The sequence below is a fragment of the Herpailurus yagouaroundi genome, unplaced genomic scaffold (assembly GCF_014898765.1).
Source record: "Herpailurus yagouaroundi ecotype Mexico unplaced genomic scaffold, PumYag 160, whole genome shotgun sequence".
Classification (NCBI taxonomy): Eukaryota; Metazoa; Chordata; class Mammalia; order Carnivora; family Felidae; genus Herpailurus; species Herpailurus yagouaroundi.
The window spans coordinates 7248575-7267540 of NW_024412401.1; the positions used below are offsets into that span (position 1 = coordinate 7248575).

The following is an 18966-nucleotide window of genomic DNA, read 5'->3' on the forward strand; positions in this document are numbered from 1 at the left end:
CTCTCTCTCTCTCTCTCTCTCTCTCTCTCTCTCTCTCTCTCTCTGCGCTTTCTGCCATCAGAGGATACAAAAAGAAGTGGACTCTGCAACCTGGAAGAGTCTTCACCAAAACCCAATCGTGCTGAAACATCTCAAACTTACAGCCTTCAGAACTGTGAGAAATAAATGTTTGTTTTTTAAACCGCTCAGTCTAGAGGCACCTGGGTGACTCGGTCAGTTAAGCTGACTTTGACTCAGGTCATGATCTGATTCAGTTAAGCTTCTGACTTTGGCTCAGGTCATGATCTCACAGTTTGTGGGTTCGAGCCCCATGTCGGGCTCTGTGCTGACAGCTCAGAGCCTGGAGCCTGCTTCGGATTCTGTCTCCCTCTGTCTCTTTGCTCCTCCCCTGTTTGTACTCTCACTCTCTCTCTCGCTCTCTCTCAAAAATAAACATTTGGGGCGCCTGGGTGGCGCAGTCGGTTAAGCGTACGACTTTAGCCAGGTCACGATCTCGCGGTCCGTGAGTTCGAGCCCCGCGTCGGGCTCTGGGCTGATAGCTCAGAGCCTGGAGCCTGTTTCCGATTCTGTGTCTCCCTCTCTCTCTGTCCCTCCCTCGTTCATGCTCTGTCTCTCTGTCCCAAAAATAAATAAACATTGACAAAAAAATTAAAAAAAAAAATAAACATTTTAAACCACTTGGTCTAAGGTAGTTTATTATAGCAGTCCACACTGACCAAGATACCATTTTTTTATTCTGTTAGTAGCAATACTTTTATGATAGAAATTTTCCCTCATGGTCTAGTTTATCTCATGGTAAAGATACAAGGAAGGATAGACTGTTGATCCTTTCTCTTTATTTTACCAGTTAATTGGTTTGCTATCATCCCCTGAAAGTGACCAATGAAATTGTTTATATGTATAATAATATATTTAGATATTTAATGGGATATATTTAGATATTAATGGAGTTCATATTTGATTGCAATTATTATCCTCATTGAAGTTCAAATCGTCCTATCTCTAGTCAATGGGAACCCTTCAAATTGGCTTCCTTGCTATCTGGAATAGCAAGAAGTTCAAGGAGCATCTTGTACATTTTCTGCTTCAAATCTGAAATCAGCCATTTCTCCAAGAAGCCCTGATTTCTTTTAGTGGAAAAAGGTATTTCAGAACCACTATTTGGGGGCACCTGGGTGTCACAGTCAATTGAGCATCTGACTTCGGCTCAGGTCATGATCTCGTATTTCGTGAGTTTGAGCCCTGCATTGGGCTCACTGCTGTCAGCACAGAGCCGCCTCGGATCCTTCGTCCCCCTTTCTCTCTGTCCCTCCCCTACTCACACCCTCTCTCAAAAAATCAATAAACATTAAAAAAAAAAAAAAAACAAAACTACTATTTGGACACTAGGGACGCTCATAGCTACTGGCCTGACCATAGTTTCTACAATTTATTTAACGCTACTCTGTGCCAGGCATTGCTTTAAGCTTTTCACAAATGTTAATTTGTTTATTCTTCATAGCAAACCTATTATTATCATCAAACTAAATCCCCATTTTACGGATGAGGAAGTTGAGGTACAGGGAAATTATGTAAATTGTTTAAAGTCACACAACTTGTAAGTGGCAGAGCCAAGATTAATATCCACAATCTTTACTCATCTTGATATACTTCCTCCCAGTTGACCTGTTTTCAGATGCCCACCCCTAGGCTAGGAGAAGGCAAAAAAAAAAACCCTGACTTACAGACCCACTAAGACACCCCCATCCTGGGAGGCCAAAAATACAAACAAAAACAAATGTCCATTACATTAGTATATTTAAAAAAAAAGTCACTAACTCAAGATTATACAGCACCATTTTTATTATAGGCATTTCAATAATTAAATTTTGAAGAACCATATAAAATGACATATGATACAGAACGAGGTTCTCTTACAAAAGTTTAGATCAATCAGTTTCATTACAATTAAGACCAAGCAGCCAAAGAAAAAAAAGAATAGATTGACCCACAATAGATTAATCCCCAAAACCTCAGGAATAAACACGCAAGCAAGCTTGAAGTTTACTGTGACACAAATTGTGTATTCAGCCAAAAGGAGTATTTTCTTGTTAGTTATTCAACATTTGGCCCTGAGAGGACACGGGGCCATTAGCATGTGAATGATCTGACCCATCCTCCTCTTCCAAAGCAATAATATCTGGAATTTCATCAGTCTCAGATGTCAAGTCTATAGCAGTGAAATCAAATACCTGTAAAAGAAGAATCTTGGATATTAAAACAAACACTGGTGAACTGCACTGTCCTCATGGAGACCCTGATTACTGCATGTGAATGAGCCTCCCTTTCTCCATAGCCATGCTTCCTGAAAGGTGTTTAGTCATATTACCACAGTTCACTCATATTATAAAACTTCTCTTTAAAATGAAACTAGGGGCGCCTGGGTGGCGCAGTCGGTTAAGCGTCCGACTTCAGCCAGGTCACGATCTCGCGGTCCGGGAGTTCGAGCCCCGCGTCAGGCTCTGGGCTGATGGCTCAGAGCCTGGAGCCTGTTTCCGATTCTGTGTCTCCCTCTCTCTCTGACCCTCCCCCATTCGTGCTCTGTCTCTCTCTGTCCCAAAAATAAATAAATGTTGAAAAAAAAAATTTTTTTTTAATAAAAATAAAAAAAAATAAAATAAAATGAAACTAACTAGGGGGGAACTTACTAAATGAAAGTTTTCTTGAAAATACAAAATGTAAGGCATTTCCAGTTATTCATCTATTAATCTACTATTCTCTTAAAATCAGTAGTAATATTCCACTTTTCCAGAAGTCTGACTTACAAATATAACCCTTTTGGGCAACATCTAGGAACTGAGGAAGGAAAAGGTGTTTTAATAGTTGAAACAGCCATCCCAAAGTCCTATTCTTCTCTGCATAGGAAAGGCTTTTAGGGATAAGAAGTTCTATTAACTCTTACTTTACATACAATTTTGATAAGCTATGCGATGTTTCTTAGGCGACAGCAGATTAAAAGCAGAAAATTAGTAAGGTGTAATAAATTACTAAAGGCTGGAATCTTGATAGCAGAGAAAAAAAAGTTAGCTAATTATCTAACAGAAGCAAAACAACAAAAATCCATCAAAATGCAGACAACAGGAGGGAAGAGTGAGGAGTTACTGTTTAATAGTTACAGTTTATGCTTGGAATAATGATAAAGTTCTAGAAATAGAAAGTGATAATGATGGCACAACATGGTGAATGTACCTAATGCCATTGAATTGTACGCTTAAGAATGGCTAAAATGGGGGCGCCTGGGTGGCATAGTCAGTTAAGCGTCCAACTTCAGCTCAGGTCATGATTTCACGGTTTATGAGTTCGGGCCCTGCGTTGAACTCTGTGCTGACAGCTCAGAGCCAGAAGCCTGCTTCAGATTATGTGTCTCCCTCTCTCTCTCTGCCCCTCCCCCCCTCATGCTGTGTCTCTGTCTCTCAAAAACGAATAAACATTAAAAAAAAAAAAAGAATGGCTAAAATGGTAAATTTGATGCTGTGTACATTTCACAATTAAGAAAGAGTAAAAATGAAACCAGAGGAAAAACAGACAAGAAGAGGGAATCTTGTTTATCTTCCCAAAGAACTCAGGTGCTCAGAGAACTGTCTGGCCTGAGGTACAAACTTCTACCATTTATTCTTGAGGCTCTCAGTTTGGGTAGATCAAACTACATTCTAGCTATTTATCAATGTTCGCCTTGCAAAGATTCGATCCAACCTGACATCCACCAAAGCCAGCAATGCTTATACAATTTGATTCAGAGCATCAGTCAGACAAGCCAACTATTGCAATTTGAGCTTTAGTAGGTTAAAAGATACACCTTACTTAGCTCTCTCTTCTAAACTATGTCTGTTAATAGTATGTTTTAACATCCAGTATGACTTTGTTTTTAACAAATATAAAATAGAACAGGAAGGTACAACGCAAGAAGCTACAGGCAGAGAGATTTTCTGGGCCCCAAAGAGGCAAGCTGCAGTTTTCTCTTATCAGAGAGCTAGAGTGCTAGAACAGGAAAAAAAAAAAAAAAAAAAAAAAAAAAAAAAAATGCATGCACTTTGACAACAGTAAGACATCAAACTAAAACCCCATCCTACCACCCACCTCTTCTCAACCTGTCTCCTCACCTCTCACATGAGGAAGATACCTGATTTGGTTACAGATGAAGAATGAAGGTAGAATGAGCCTAACTTGTAAAAGTTGCTCAGTAAAGAGTAGCTTTTATTTTCATATGTTCCTTAAATACCAACACACACACACACACACACACACACACACACACACTACCTCCAAAGTCACCTAACTTGTCCTATCTTTGCAGAAGGTTGGGGATCCCAAACTTAGAATTTTTGGAGAAAAGTTTTCAGCACCACTATCAAAAAAAAAAAAAAAAAAAAACAAAAAAAACAACTCTAGTACCTGAGATGCTTTACAAGAGTCATGTGAATAATTCCCCTTCCATATATCCAGAATGATCCAGAGTGTATAATGTCCATTAAATTCTTGGCTACCAGTAAAACCTACTTGGAGGCTGTGAATAGAGGGTAGGACAACTAAGAGGTAGTCACAATCCATCAAGTTTCCATGGTGAGTTTAATGTAAAATGTAGTGATTGTGCCTGACCATCTTCATGAGAAATGTGGCACAAGAGAAATCATTTCGCACATCTATAAAATAAATCCTTTTTCACTGACATGAGCAAGTGTAGTTTGGACCATTGATGGAGTGTAAGGAGTCTCTTTCAGAGAAAACCCATTCAGGGATAGAGGCCACACTCAAGAATCTGGTACTTACTATGGAATTAATGAGATAATCATAGTCTCCCCCTGAAAGGACAGGAAACCATCAACACATGCTTTTCAGGAAACCAAGTGACCATGCTAGGATTCCTGCAACCTGTTCATACAACGTCTGGGGCACCTTTCATAACATAGACTTCATTGATTCGCATATTTATTATAACAACTTTCCAGAAGGTGGCACTATAAGGTGCCATTTTCTAATTTGCCTAACAGTAGGCTAGTGCTTGGTGGCCTGGTGCCCTGGCTAAGGTGAGACTATTACAGAAATAAAAATAACATCTGTGGGAAGGTAACTTGCTAGTAAAGGTGTATATGCAATGCTGATATGACACAGAATCAGGAAAATTGGTTTATTTTGAAATAGAGTAAGTATAGAAGCGCTAATGTAGTGACAAGAAGAAACTGAAATTTAAGTTTGTATAAAAGTAATTTGATTTCTAGTGTTATGAAAGGATCATGCAAGAGGTAGTGAGTGACTAGCTCTATCACCAAATACGTAAGATAAACCCTGGTGAGAGTTCGATTTAGCACAAACATCTCACCACCCAGAACAGATTGCATATGCAGCTTGTTTATGTGCTTGTGAGCTACAGAACTCTGTTTTACATGAACACTGTTTTACATCAACACTGAGTACCATCCCCTGGTGCACATCACCTTCCCTACTGTAGAAACACCCTCTTGTACCCTGATGCTTTGTCCTCAGCCAACAAGAGTCTGTGGAAGTGATTAGAACTCTTAGCAAAGGGAGCAGGTTGACACCGATCACAAAGTAATCCTTGGTATGTATCCATTGCACAGCATTCAGCTAGTCACTGTTAACTCCTGTGTATTCCATTCATTTGAGCAGGTAAATCAAGCGTAGGTCTTAGGACACTTTATGGAACCCACACTGGGAGTCTTGTTTGGAGAAAAGGAACTATAGGTAACCCTAGTCCTGTTTCCTTTGCTTCTCTAACAGTATTCAGTGGGTCACCTACAGTAGAATCACTAGGGATGATGCTATTTTAAGGGATGCTTTGATTTTTTTTTAAGGGATGCTTTTTTCTTTTTTTTTTAATTTTTTTTTTAACGTTTATTTATTTTTGAGACAGAGAGAGACAGAGCATGAATCAGGGAGGGTCAGAGAGAGGGAGACACAGAATCTGAAATAGGCTCCAGGCTCTGAGCTGTCAGCACAGAGCCCGACGCGGGGCTCGAACTCACGGACCGCGAGATCATGACCTGAGCCAAAGTAGGACGCTTAATCGACTGAGCCACCCAGGCGCCCCTAAGGGATGCTTTTAAAAACTGCAGATGTCTGGTACTACCACCAGACTAGTAACCAGATTCTCTGGAGGTGGAACCCATGAATCTGCATTTTGTCAATTTCTCCAGTTGATAATCCTAATCCCTGGCATAGACAAAGAGGGCAGAACACTCCCTGGTGTGCTGTTAACCATGCCAAGAGTTCATTTTATACACGGGAGTCAGTCTGATTGATCCATTAACTACCTCCTTAGCTGAGTTTTCCTGTGCTCTAGCCTGTGCAGACAAAACAAAAGTTGAAGTGCTTCATTCACACCATTCAACGTCTACTCTTATTAACGCTAAGCTTTAATTTAAATGGTTGGATAGGGGCGCCTGGGTGGCTCAGTCAGTTAAGCATCTCAGTTCAGCTCAGCTCAGGATCTGGCAGTTTGGGGTTTCCCAGCCCCACATCAGTGGCTCTGCTGTCAGCATGGAGCCCACTTCAAATCCTCTGTTCCCCCCTCTCTCTGCCCCTCCCTTCCTTGGTCTCTCTCTCAAAAATAAGCATTTTTTAAAACCATAAAAAAATAAATAAATAAGTGGATGGATGGAATAAAAGCCAAAATACAAGTGTTGGTGAAGATGTGGAGAAAACAGAATCCTCATACCTTGCTGGTGGGCACGTAAAATAGTACAGCCACTTTGGAAAACAGTTTGGCAGTTTCTCAAACAAGTAAACACATGGTGTCTATGACCTACTCTCCATTCCATTCCCACACATATACCCAAGAGACATGAAGACATAATTTAAGTGGTAACTAGTTCTCCAACACTACCTACATAAAAGTACCATTTAATCTATTCACTACTTTTGTGAGATGTAGTTAACACTTTCCTTTTTTTTTTAGTTTATTTGAGACAGAGCAAGCATGAGCAAGGGAGGGGCAGAGACACAGAGAGAGAGAGAGAATCCCAAGGCTCTGCACACTGTCCAAGAACTCATGAACCATGAAATCATGACCAGAGTCAAAACCAAGAGTCGGACACTTATTTAACTGACTGAACCATCCAGGCACTCCTTTCCTAAGTTCTAGAAGACATTAGAACGTTTTTTTTCCCCTCTCACAGGAAATATCACCTAAGTTAGCATTCCCTTTTGCTTTGGTCAATAAAACTGAAAACTCAAATTGTTGCCCTGCCATTCCTATACTGCCTTATGCTGAAGTGTAATATTTTGCAGGTTAACTTTATAATATAGGTAGGGAATTTTTAAATTGGCAGCCTGGAACAGAGTGAGGGATAAACAATGTCCTATACCAGGATATTACCTGAATGTTCATCAACAAGCTTCCCCTAAGACCATAAAAGTCTCTTGAGCAAAGTTTCTGGTTTTACCATTTTCATCAGGGCAGAGTCCATGCCTTATACTACTAGGAACTCAAATACCAGATTAAATCACTTTGTAACACAGCTACATAGATAGAATAACATAGCCACCTACATCTCACGAGATCATCATCCATGCAGACTCAGTACTAGGTCACTCTTGGAGCTGGGACAGTCCCAAGTCCATGAGAGCACAGGGAGATCAGGGAGATCAGACCGACAAAAGGCCCTCCTTTCCATACCCCCACATCTGCTCTCCCAGGCATCATTTAGACTCCATTTCCTTAAAGACTGGTGCACAAGTATCTATCCTGCTCTTTATTCCTCCTTCCCTCACCAGCCACCTCTATGAGCTAAATGATATTCTAGAAGAGAGGTTTCAGATAGACCAAATTTCAGTTTTTCCCTTCTCAGTTCATTAGCTCTTCAATACCTACACTGCACTTTGATAGTGGATAGATTTTCTTAATCACGTCCTGATATTACACCTGGACTGGCAACTTAAAGATGCTGTATGTCACTGCCCCACAGTGGTGTCCCCCTATGCCTCTAGTGCAAAACAGAAAGACATCCCATCCTCAAACATTTCACTTTGATCTGTTGAAGCATCACTAATTTTACATTACAGGTGAAAATACTAAGGCTAAGAGATGAATGGCTAGCACACCATTCTTTTGATTTTTTTACCCAGAACTAACCAGAGTCCATGTTATTATTACAAAGGAAAAAAAACAAAAAACAAAAAACCTTTGAACACTCAAGCACGCCACGTCAGCCTTCATGCAGCCAAATGTTTAAAAACCGTCCATAGTTAGATATTGTGATTAATCGGCTTTTTTTCTCACTAGAATTGTCCTCCTTGGGGAAAAGTCTGTTAAACCAAACTGCCAGTTTATGAAACTATAAAGCTGTAAGATGCAAGACCATGGATTTTGAGACATGTTGACAACAGAATGGAATGCACATGGGCACAAACTTGAGACACAAAGCCAGACAAAACCACAAGTGAGCACAGCTCATGGCAAAAAAATGAGGGCTAGTGCTGTTTTTCTGGAAGCTAAGTAGTCTTGTTCATGAATAGCTTTGGGAATGGTCTCCTTTCCATAAGCAATTCAGTTGGCCCTGTAACTTTCATAATGGGAAAACAAGTTTATGTTCAGGGTAAGAAAGTATGTGTATAGCTACGGTATGTAATTTACCAACCAATTAGAACCACAAGATAGGAGCCTTGGAGTTTTGAGGGGGAGGGGCAAGGTCATGTCCAATTAGGATGAAGAAATTAAAAAATATTTAAGAGTCAGTTGCTCTAGAAAATGCCAGTTCTTGGGACCAGGCAGGCAAGTGAATGGATGGGTTTCCATCCCGGAAGCCCATGGAATTGTGGCAGTCCACCTTCCCAGTAACTAGATACTTCTTGGCTTCAAGTATCTCAGTGAGTCTCTCCCCTCCAATTCATCTCACCTGTTTACTGATTCCTGGAGTTACCTCAAGGGGCAAAACTTAGTTCTGTCACTTTGTAAGCTTTGATGGTCTCATTCACATCAAGGGCACATGCAGTTACGCGCGGCCTCCTTGTTTTCTTGGGGAGAAAGGGGAGGGAGGAACCAGAATATAAAGAGACAAACCTTAGACTTCAGCTCTAAAGAGCAGCCTTGCTATCCTTTTCGCGGGGACAGGCAGAAGTATGTAGCTCTATTTGACAAGTTGTTTTTTAAACAGTTTGGCATCCTGCAGCTTTGTTACAAGGAGATTCATGAGATTTCCTCCCTAGTTGACCAACACCGAGGGACTAGAAGTCTGAACACCCTCAGGTGGAGGTAAGAAGAATGCTTTCCTACAGAAGGATCCAAAGTCTAAAAGTCTTTCTATTTCTAATTATTCCTAAAGGTATCTCCCCAACTATTGTCAGTGACTTTCTCCCAAAGTGACAACATGGCAAGTCAAATTGAGCTGAGACTGGACACTGACTAGTCTCGGTTCAGGGCTCTCGCTTTCAACAGCCCTTTACCAAGAAAGGCATACTGCCTTTACAGGAAACTGATGCCAATTGCTTCCTTTCAGTTTTGATTCCTTTTCAGCCATAAGTAGCCTTCTACTGGCCTAAAAACCCCCTCAGAGGTTGAGTGAATGGGGAGATAAAGGCAACAACTGTCACCTTGTAAAAATTCTGGTATGCACATTAGCTTTTAATTTGTTTAAGACCTGTTGTGAAACCCTCCATTTTTAGCACTAGCCTTCTAATGTTATTACCTTGCCAAGCTCCCCACTGGGCCAGTTGGAATTCACAGATGTGTGTTAATAACCCCATCATGCAGGCCAAGCAGCTCTATGAAAGCAACACACGAAGCACATGGAACACACAGCATAAAATCGATCTATTCTGCAGTGAATTTTATTGAATTCATAGGGGACATTCCTTTATGAAAAATAAAAAACTGAAGTTGTACAGGCATGCTTGGTGAGACCAATCAGTGACAAAGCCTGCTCAGACCAAACTGGAGCAGACACCAGTTCACACCACAGCCCACACGAAGGTGTTTTTATTCAATACAAATAAACAGCAACAAGGCTAACACACTGAGACCATAAAGCACTGAAACTTTTTGTGAGTTCGACCAATGTACCATCTAGCATTCTTTTCTTACCAGCCAGGTAAACAACAGAACACGTCTGCTGATGCCAGACATTTTAAAGCTCTGAATCCAGTTAGAAAAGACTACAACTGGGGACGTTTTTCCTAGCTAGCTGCTTCCCCAATTCCAGGTTGTCTAGCAGGTTAATTTCAACAGAACAGAAAGGATCATCTGGCTGGCTGAACCATCTACTGGTGACAAGGACAGGTTTAATGTGTTTTGTGCTGAGGCTGCTGGGCCTGACTGGTTGTGTCCTTCTCTGCACCTTGGTCCTGAGCATTCTGAGATTCGGTCAGCTGAGGATAAAAGGGACCTACCAGCCAGTTGAGAGGTGTGTTGTTAACAAGATAATCCATCACATCATCTAAAGACTCCTTCATTTTCTGCAGCTGCCCCTTGCTAGAAGTGAGGAGGCCGTCAGACACTTCCTTAAAGGAGGCAGCGTTGCGGAACACTGAGTAGATGTCACCAGCCATCACCCCCACGTTACTGGCCTGATCCTGGATGTTCTGTGGTAACCCCTGGATGTTGGACAGCAGGGTGTGGCACGTGGTCTGGAGCTGCTGAGTCAGGTTGCGGGCAATAGCAAGGGTACGTGACTCAATGTGCTAAAAATAAAGCAAGTTTAAAAATTAGCAGTGAATCCAACAGGGCTATTTAGCAGTCAGTTCAATTACAGTAAACTGGGTATGTGTCTACCACGTATGTGGATTCTTTGACTTTTCAAAATCCTCATTAGAACCCAAGAATACAAGAGCAGTTCTGTCCACTTTTCAGTAGGCATATGAGCTTTGGGAAACCAAAGAACCACTTTCTAGGACTACAGCATGGTACTTCTTCTGCCTGGAACATCCAGGCCCTTACTACCCTTCCACCTAGTTTATTCACCCATTAGACCTCAACTTAGCACTCCTCTCTTCCAGGAAGCCATCTGACTCACCCGTCCTTTCTCTAAGGCTGAGTTAGTTTCCTTTCCTATACATTCTCATAGCACCTGTGTTGATGCTAGCAGAAAGCACTGTGGCAATAAAAATGCCATATCACCTGTGAGTCTGTGCCCCTTATGAGGGCAAGGCCTAAGTTTCTCATTTAGTTGTATTCTGATATGGGCAAGACGTGGGTCTGTAGGTTAAATTACTGCACATTTTGCTTTTCTGTCACTGAACAACCTATGTACCCAGTATTGTTCAAACTTGTGATAGAAGACAGTATTCTAAGAGGAATAATGGGAAAATGGAAATGAAAAATAAAACATCTTCAGAAACTGTACTGGATGACTCTCCCCAGTGTCTCACCTCAGCACAGTGGGATTCATCTGTATCATCATGGCCGATGCTTCTCTTCCATTCCACCCAGGAGAGATAGAACTTGTCCTGAGCACCCTGAATTTTCTGGTTGGCACTCTGCACATTCTTCCTGGCAAATTCAATCTGGAGTATGTTGAAATAACACAAAGGAACAAACCAGTCAGACATGCATTCATATTAGCCGGTTCTCAGAGGATATAAATCAGACAATATAAAAAACAAGAATTTCCATGAGAATTTAAGGAGAGTTGTCCCCACTATCATTGTTATTTATTACCAGTTTTTGTAAATCAACCTAGTAATCATAGTTTTTTACTGCCTTTATTTATTAAACCACTGTCTCCAAATTTACATCCACTTTAGCACAGGTAAGGCAACTCAAATTTAACATGTATATACATAATACATAAAATTACAAAAGGAAAAGGAATTAAAACCCCCTCTTCCCTGTTGCCAGCTACCTCTTTCCCCTTCCAAGAAGAAACCAGCTTCTAAGGGTAGTACAATACAGACTGTTCTGCAACTTGGCAATCTTTAATGGCTACACAAGTCTTTTATGATGTATCAATTTAATTAGTTTCTGATTAGTTGACAGGCATCGTTTATAGTGTTTTGTAACTCTAAACTTATCTGTGCATCTATAAAGAAACATTTTTTTTTTAAATGTTTATTGTTGACAGAGAGAGACAGAGCATGAGCAGGGGAGGGGCAGAGAGAGAGGGAGACACAGAATCCAAAGCCGACTCCAGGCTCCAAACTGTCAGCACAGAGCCTGACTCGGGGCTCAAACCCACAAACGCTGAGATCATGACCTAAACCGAAGTGGAACGTTTAACTGATGGAACCACCCAGGAGCTCCTACAAGGAAACATTTCTAAAAGTAAAACTGCCTAAGGCATAGGTGTGTTTGTAACTTGCCCAGAACAATCCCTCGTATCCCCCAGAAAAACACAAGTACAGGCACACCTCTTTCTCTACCTCACTGCCCACAGCATCAAATTTTGCCACTGTGATAGGCCAGGGGAAGCACCTGGAACTTGGCCCCTCAGAAGAAGACTAACATCGCTTCATGTATTTCAGCCATTTATCGTTCCTTTTCGGTGAGTTGTCTGTATAACTCTTTGCCCATTTTTCTACTGGGTTGTTCACAAGATTAAAATTCCTGGATGTCATGATTACATTTCTCTCATCCCTCCAGAGGGATGAGCTCACTTTAGCTACCTTTAAATGAAGTTCTACTCACCAGGTTAACAGTGGAATGGAGCTGAGAAATGGTCTCTTGGCTTTTTTGCTTGGCTTCTTTAACCCTGCTGAGGGCCTGCTGGTAGGCACGTGAGCGGAGCTTGGTAGACAGGGATCCCAGCCTAATGTAATAACTTGGCTTCTGAACCGTATCAAACCCTTCAACCTTTTTTGCTTCTTTTTCTGAAATTAGAAATAAAGGAACAAAAATCCCAAGGGATCACATCTAGAAGTGAGGAGGCCTGGCCTCTAACCTGGATCTTACCTTGTTGATTCTACCCACCCACCTAGCAATTATGCTCTCATTCCCCCAGGACAGCTCCTGTCTGCTTCTGGGCTTGACCACCCAAAACACACTGCATCTGACATCACTGCATCTGACATCTTTATCTACATGTGTCTCAACCCCCCCCCCCACCCCTATCAGTGAGCTTCTTGGGCAACACAGTATCTGGCACATAGTAGGCACAAAATGTTTAATGATTCTGTAAAGCAGCCCACTGAAAATAACCCATTTATAGAAAATTTCTCTAAGTTAATTTCTCCCAAAGTTTCCAAACTTACTATGTAGAATTCTATATGAAACAACTCAGAATCAAACAGGTGACTTTTGGTATACGAAGTAGATCTCAATGAAGCAGTTTTAAAAGACAGATTTAAGATATAAACTAGGAGTTCAAGACAAATATCCAATTACCTAGTTCTTTCTCAGTGAGAGGGAGGTACTGGTCTACCAGCAACTCGGATTTGGTGAGTGCATTCTCTACTCCACTGCTAACCAGCTGCATCATCCGACTTCCCAAGACTGTGTTAATGCCGCCATTGACCACAGACTTGGTCTTCTGCACACTGCCAGTCACTGCTCCTTTGGTCTTGTCCATCACCCCAGTGATGGTGCTGGCCATGGTATCCTTGGCTCCAGTCACAGTAGTTGTCACAGCATCTTTTGCCCCAGTCATAGCACCTCTGGCATTGGCAACAACCTACAAGTAAAAAAAACAGATTGCTTGGCTGATCAGAAACACAGGTGTAAATATAGAATTATAGTCTTAACGAGGACAGCCTCATTGGAAGTGCTTAACAAGGAATCTGGCCCTTTCACTCTCTAGCTTTAGGTCTTGGGCAAATCGCCAAGAGTTAATAAGCATCAATTTCCTCAGCAGATCTATCTGCCCTATCTGCCACCGCTCAAGCGTTGCTGGAGGAGCCAATAAGGTAAAACGATACAAAATGTGTCAAGGTATTTCATTTGAACTAGGACAAACATGTAATAAGGTACAAAAGATCCTCTAGAGAAGAATGGCATTTTCCATGTTGACATGCTCACAGTGAGAGCAGCAGCCCAGGCACACCTAGGAGCATATAGACAGGTGGTACCATGCCCACCTGGCCCTAGGAGCACAGCCCCAGAAGGTCAACACCTGGGCAGAGACGTCAGTTCCCCATCCTAAAGGATGGGCTCTCAGACACCGTGAGAAAAATGTTTATATACCACCTCTTCATTTATCTAATACCATATGGGAATCAGTTTTTTGTGACAGCAATATCATCTACAGAGGCAAAGCCACAAATCAATAAAGATCATACTAAAGCATGACAACCAAAGGGGGAGAATTCATCTTGTTCCTTAGAGACAACCTGACAGTAATTCAGCAAGTAAGGGAGTGGCCATCGCTGTTTCAAAAATACATTCAGGAGGAGAATTTATTTCTCCTGTTTATGGCAAGTTCATGACACGCACAGCCTGGGCTAACCAGACAGAACATGAAGACGTGTGAGGCAGCAAGCCTTGGCACTCTTGCCCAACCAAGCTCACCTGGTTTGTTGGCTGATTCAGAATAGGCAGTTTCTCCTCAATCCTGTCGAGCCCCTTACAAGCATAGGTATTAGCAACCGCAACTAGAAGAATCACAAATGAAGACAATGTTAAGTGCAGATAAAAACGTATACTATTATACCTTGGACCTTTGGCATTTTTATAAAAAATTGGAAGAATGTTGATCTTCATTTACAATACAATGCACTGCCTAGTTTCTCTAGCTCAGATGGAAGAGGCTTAGCAGGTTGCTGGCAATTGTCTTCTACAGACAAGGAAATAAGGAAGTGGAAGGGAGCAGCAGGCAGTGGCAACGCCGTGCCAGGTAGGAAGCTGGCTAAGAAGCTTCTTCCTCATCAACTGGTATCTAAGGTTAATGTTAAGAGAAGCCAGGCTTCAACTGAACCCTCATTCAGGGAATGAGGTATCTGAAAATTCTAAAAATTAGCACTTCCTGTCCAGTTTAATCCCTACCTACACTTAATTCAGTAAGTGGAACTGTATTTTGGGTTATTAGCAGGAAAAAGCATGCTAACAGCACCCTGAATGTCACCAACAAAGCACAGATTTTAGTCCAAGCTTCCCTTCCAATGATGGCCAAGCCAAGCACTAGTAACGAATCCATCTGGGAAGAAGCAGAGTTGGAAAATTGGTCCCTAACGGTTCCTTATAATCCCAGAAGGCCATGATTTAACCATTTAGAGGAAGTATCTAAACCTTTACTCAAAAGCAGTTAATAACATGAAAAAATGGAACCCTTCCTACACTACTAGTGGGAATGTAAAACGGTGCAGCTGCTTTGGAAAACAAGCCGGCAGTTCCTCAAAAACTTCAGCAGTTAACATATGACCCAGCAATCCCACTCCTAGGTATATACCCAAGACACCTGAAAACATATATCCACACAAAATCTTGTACACGAACGTTCACAGTAACATTCAAGATTTAGCATCGCCAAGGGGTGCCTGGGTGGCTCAGTCGGTTAAGCGTCCGACTTAAGCTCAGGTCACGATCTCACGGTCCGTGGGTTCGAGCCCCGCGTCAGGCTCTGGGCTGACGGCTCAGAGCCTGGAGCCTGCTTCCGATTCTGTGTCTCCCTCTCTCTCTGCCCCTCCCCCATTCATGCTCTGTCTCTCTCTGTCCCCAAGATAAATAAACATAAAAAAAAAAAAAAGATTTAGCATCGCCGAAAGTAGAAGGAACCCAAATGTCCCTCAACTGATGAATAAGTAAAATGCAATCTATCCACACAATGGAAAATGATTCCACAATAAAATAAGGCACTGATACAACACGACATGGATAAACCCCAAAGACATTATGCTAAATGAAAGAAGCCAGTCATGAAAAACATTTCTTATGGTTCCATTTATATTAAATGTTCAGAAAAGAGAAGTCTATAAAGACTGAAAATAGATTAGTAGTTGCCTAAGGGGGTTGGAAGGAGATGGGGAGAGACTGCTAATGGGTGTAAGGTTTCATCCTTTTATTTTTTTTAATTGTAGCAAAATACAAACATACACTTCACCATTTTCACTATTTAAAATAAAAATGGTTTTACCTCTGCATAATTCAGAGGCATTAAATTCATTCACAATGGTATGAAATTATCACATTATTTTCAGAACTTTTTCAACAGAAAGAACTTTTTCAACAGAAACTGGTATGAGGTCCCTTTCTGAGGTGATGAAAAGGTTCTAAACGGATTATAGAGATACTTGCACAACTCTGTGAATATACTAAAAACTACTTAATTGTACACTTTAAGTGGGTGAGTTCTATGGTGTGTTAATTGTACATCAAAAATATGTTACTTTTGACAATAGTTCATGCATATTGTGTGATCCCAAGGAAATCAGTTATTCATTTCACCCACTAGCTCCCCTTGTGATCTCTGCTGACAGAGGCATCACTGGAGGACTGTTTAACTCTCGTGAATATCTGCTATTGTTATGAGGCAGACGCTTTCCATAACAATAAGGGCCACCGGTAGGGCTTTTTTTTTTTAAGTTTATTTTTGAGAGAGAAATGGAGAGCAAGCAGATAGAGAACAAACGGGGAGCGTCAGAGAGATGGAGACAGTCAGCACTGTCAGCACAGAGCCTGATGTGGGGCTCAAACTCACAAATCGTGAGATCATGACCGGAGCCAAAGTCAAGAGTCAGACACTCAACCGAATGAGCCACCCCAGTGCCCCTACCCAGCAGTTTGTACGTAAAGGCAGTAAGTACCTAAGAAAAGGCAGAGGGGGTTCCCTGAGGCTGCCTCTAAGTGCTAGGAGTCTAAGGCTGGCTTTCACATATTCTAGACAGTTCCTGGCTCACCCTTGCCCAATCCCTTGGACTGAATCTTGAGGAAGAAATCAGAACTCACTTTGTGGCTCCAGCTTCTGGATGATGGGTAGAGCACTCGTCACAGCCACAGAAGTGATGGTCTTCACACCCTTCTCCGCCATCTCGCACACGGACTTCAAGCAAGGATACTGATCCTTTGTGCTGATGTAAGCCGAGGAGACAAGGTCGTATGTGGAGCTCACCAAGGGTAGGTTAGCTACCCTAGTGACCACACTCTGCAACCAAGGCAGAGGAAATTGTTAATTCCTCAAAACACACAGGAGGGAAAGGAATCAAGAAACTGTACTTAAAGGTCATACCGGTTGTGGATTAACTGCGACCGATGCCATTTTTCCTCCTGAAGAAAGAAATCTGTGGAAGAGAAACTTCTTTCAAGACACCAGGGTAAGACTCTCCCAGACTCAGTCCCCACTCAAGTAAATGTTAATTTCAAGAGAAACATGCAAGATACAGTAGGTGTGGTCTTCTGCATTTCTCAAGCTGGCAGCTCTCCCCTAGGCAAACACCTTCTGAGGCCGGCTTTCAGAATTTATGGGTAAAATTCCAATAGAAAACAGGGTCTATAGGAAACAGCAAAGTTATTGGGATGTTTGTCTTGTTCTCCACCAGGATATTAGGAATGCCTTTTGAAGAGGAACATCTGTTCACAAAAACTGTGGAACCAAATTAAAATCCATGATAAAACTATAGAGAGGGGTGCTTGGCATGGGTCAGCATGCGACTCTTGATCCGGGGTTGTGAGTTCAAGCCCCATGCTGGGTGTAGAGATTACTTAAAAATATTTTTTATTAAAATTTAATGGTTTTTCTTCTTTTTTTTTTTTTTGAAAGAGAGAGAGAGAGAAACAGCGCAGGAGGTGCAAAGAGAGAGAGGGAGGCACAGAATCTGAAGCAGGTCCCAGGCTCTGAGCTGTCAGCACAGAGCCCCAGGGGCTGGAATTCACTAATCAGGAGATCATGACCCTGACCTGAGCTGAAGTTGGAGGCTTAACCAACTGAGCCAACCAGGCGCCCCTAAATGTAAAATATTTTTTAAAAAGATTTCAAGTAGAAGACATCTTTGACAAGACCATCTGTGATAACATGAGGCACCGATAAATACCTCTGATAAAATGGAGCACTTTAGGGGAATTTATTCCTTCCTTTGAAGGGACTGCAACTAGTCTAGGGGAGACTAAAGCACGAGAGGGAAGGCGGGCTCCCAGGAATTGAGAAACATTCCAGGAGGCTTTTAAATGTTCATTTAGTTCCTCCAACGACTATACACCCACATAAAACTGCCTCACTGCTAAGCAGCAGACCTGGGAAGGAAGAATCTATCTGCACGGCCCGCTGTCCACCACTTCAGGGCTAGTCAGTCTACCCTCCGGTCGCCCAGGGTCCCAGAGACACAGAAAATGAGTAAGAGCCACCCCGAAGGGGAAGTCAGGCGCCAGCACCCACAGCCTTGCTGCCGCCGTGAACCCCACAGAGTTCTGCCTGGAGACGATTTGCTAGCACATTTCCTTTCCGATAATGTACTTTCGGGGACAAATGGAAACTGTTACCGCGCAACCAAGCCAAGAAGCTACACCCGCACTGAAGCTGCTGGCAGAGATTCCAGAAAGAAAAAAAAAAAAAAAAAGCAAGACTGGAAAGCGCAGGCCCAGGAGACCGCCCCTTCCCAGCCCGGACCCGGAAACCGCCCCGAGGCCGCGAGGCGGGCAGGCTCCGGGACCACCGCCCCGTCCCCTAGCCTGGAGCCCCGAGGGGGACCCGGGCCAGGCCGCGGGTCACAGAGGGGGCGCGCACCTACCAACCGATATTAGCACAGAGAGACCACGCTCCGACGAGTCCCACGCGACGTTCAAAGCCAGGCTCTGGCCACCCGACTATATACCCCGCCAGCCCCGCCCCCCGCGCCCCCGCAGCACGTGACCCGCGGCCCCGACGCGGAGCAGCCGCAGCCCCGCCCGAGGGTCGCGCTCCCGCCGGCGTGGGCGCCCTGCCAGGCGGGTGGCGGAGGTCGTCGTTGCGCCGGCGGCCTCGCCGGTTTTGGAAAAGGAGTCGGTGGAGTCGCGTTACGAACGAACCGTAACCTGTTGATTATCGTCAGTCCGCAAAACAGAGCTGCCTTTAAAAGCGGAAACGACGGCTTCTGGGATTATTTTTAGCGAGTAAATGACTTCTAACGTTTGGTGAAATT

At 42.8% G+C, this 18966-nt stretch overlaps 1 protein-coding gene across 2 annotated transcripts; it reads right to left on the bottom strand.

The window, feature by feature from the left end:
• Positions 1 to 1818: 1818 nt before the first annotated feature.
• On the bottom strand, positions 1819 to 18661 carry PLIN2 (perilipin 2). Of its 2 annotated transcripts, XM_040481349.1 has the most exons (9): positions 18577 to 18661; positions 17082 to 17133; positions 16802 to 16997; positions 14429 to 14511; positions 13310 to 13595; positions 12614 to 12795; positions 11359 to 11493; positions 10381 to 10671; positions 1819 to 2231 (listed from the first exon to the last, which is right to left on the bottom strand). In XM_040481349.1, exons 2-9 carry the CDS (start codon positions 17109 to 17111, stop codon positions 2091 to 2093), a joined length of 1344 nt encoding a protein of 447 aa, XP_040337283.1. In that variant the 5' UTR covers positions 17112 to 17133; positions 18577 to 18661; the 3' UTR covers positions 1819 to 2090. The 2 variants fall into 2 exon arrangements, with proteins under 2 accessions (XP_040337283.1, XP_040337284.1); XM_040481350.1 differs by lacking the exon at positions 1819 to 2231 and having other exon boundaries at positions 10253 to 10671.
• Between the last annotated feature and the right edge of the window lie 305 nt (positions 18662 to 18966).

What these genes read in the sequence shown, in the direction of transcription:
- PLIN2 (XM_040481349.1), bottom strand. Translation starts at nt 17,111, where the DNA reads ATGGCATCGGTCGCAGTTAATCCACAACCG. An exon ending in TCGCAGTTAATCCACAACCG is followed by an intron (nt 16,998 to 17,081) that starts GTATGACCTTTA and finishes CCTTGGTTGCAG; the next exon opens with AGTGTGGTCACTAGGGTAGC. An exon ending in TCTCACTGAGAAAGAACTAG is followed by an intron (nt 12,796 to 13,309) that starts GTAATTGGATAT and finishes TTCTAATTTCAG; the next exon opens with AAAAAGAAGCAAAAAAGGTT.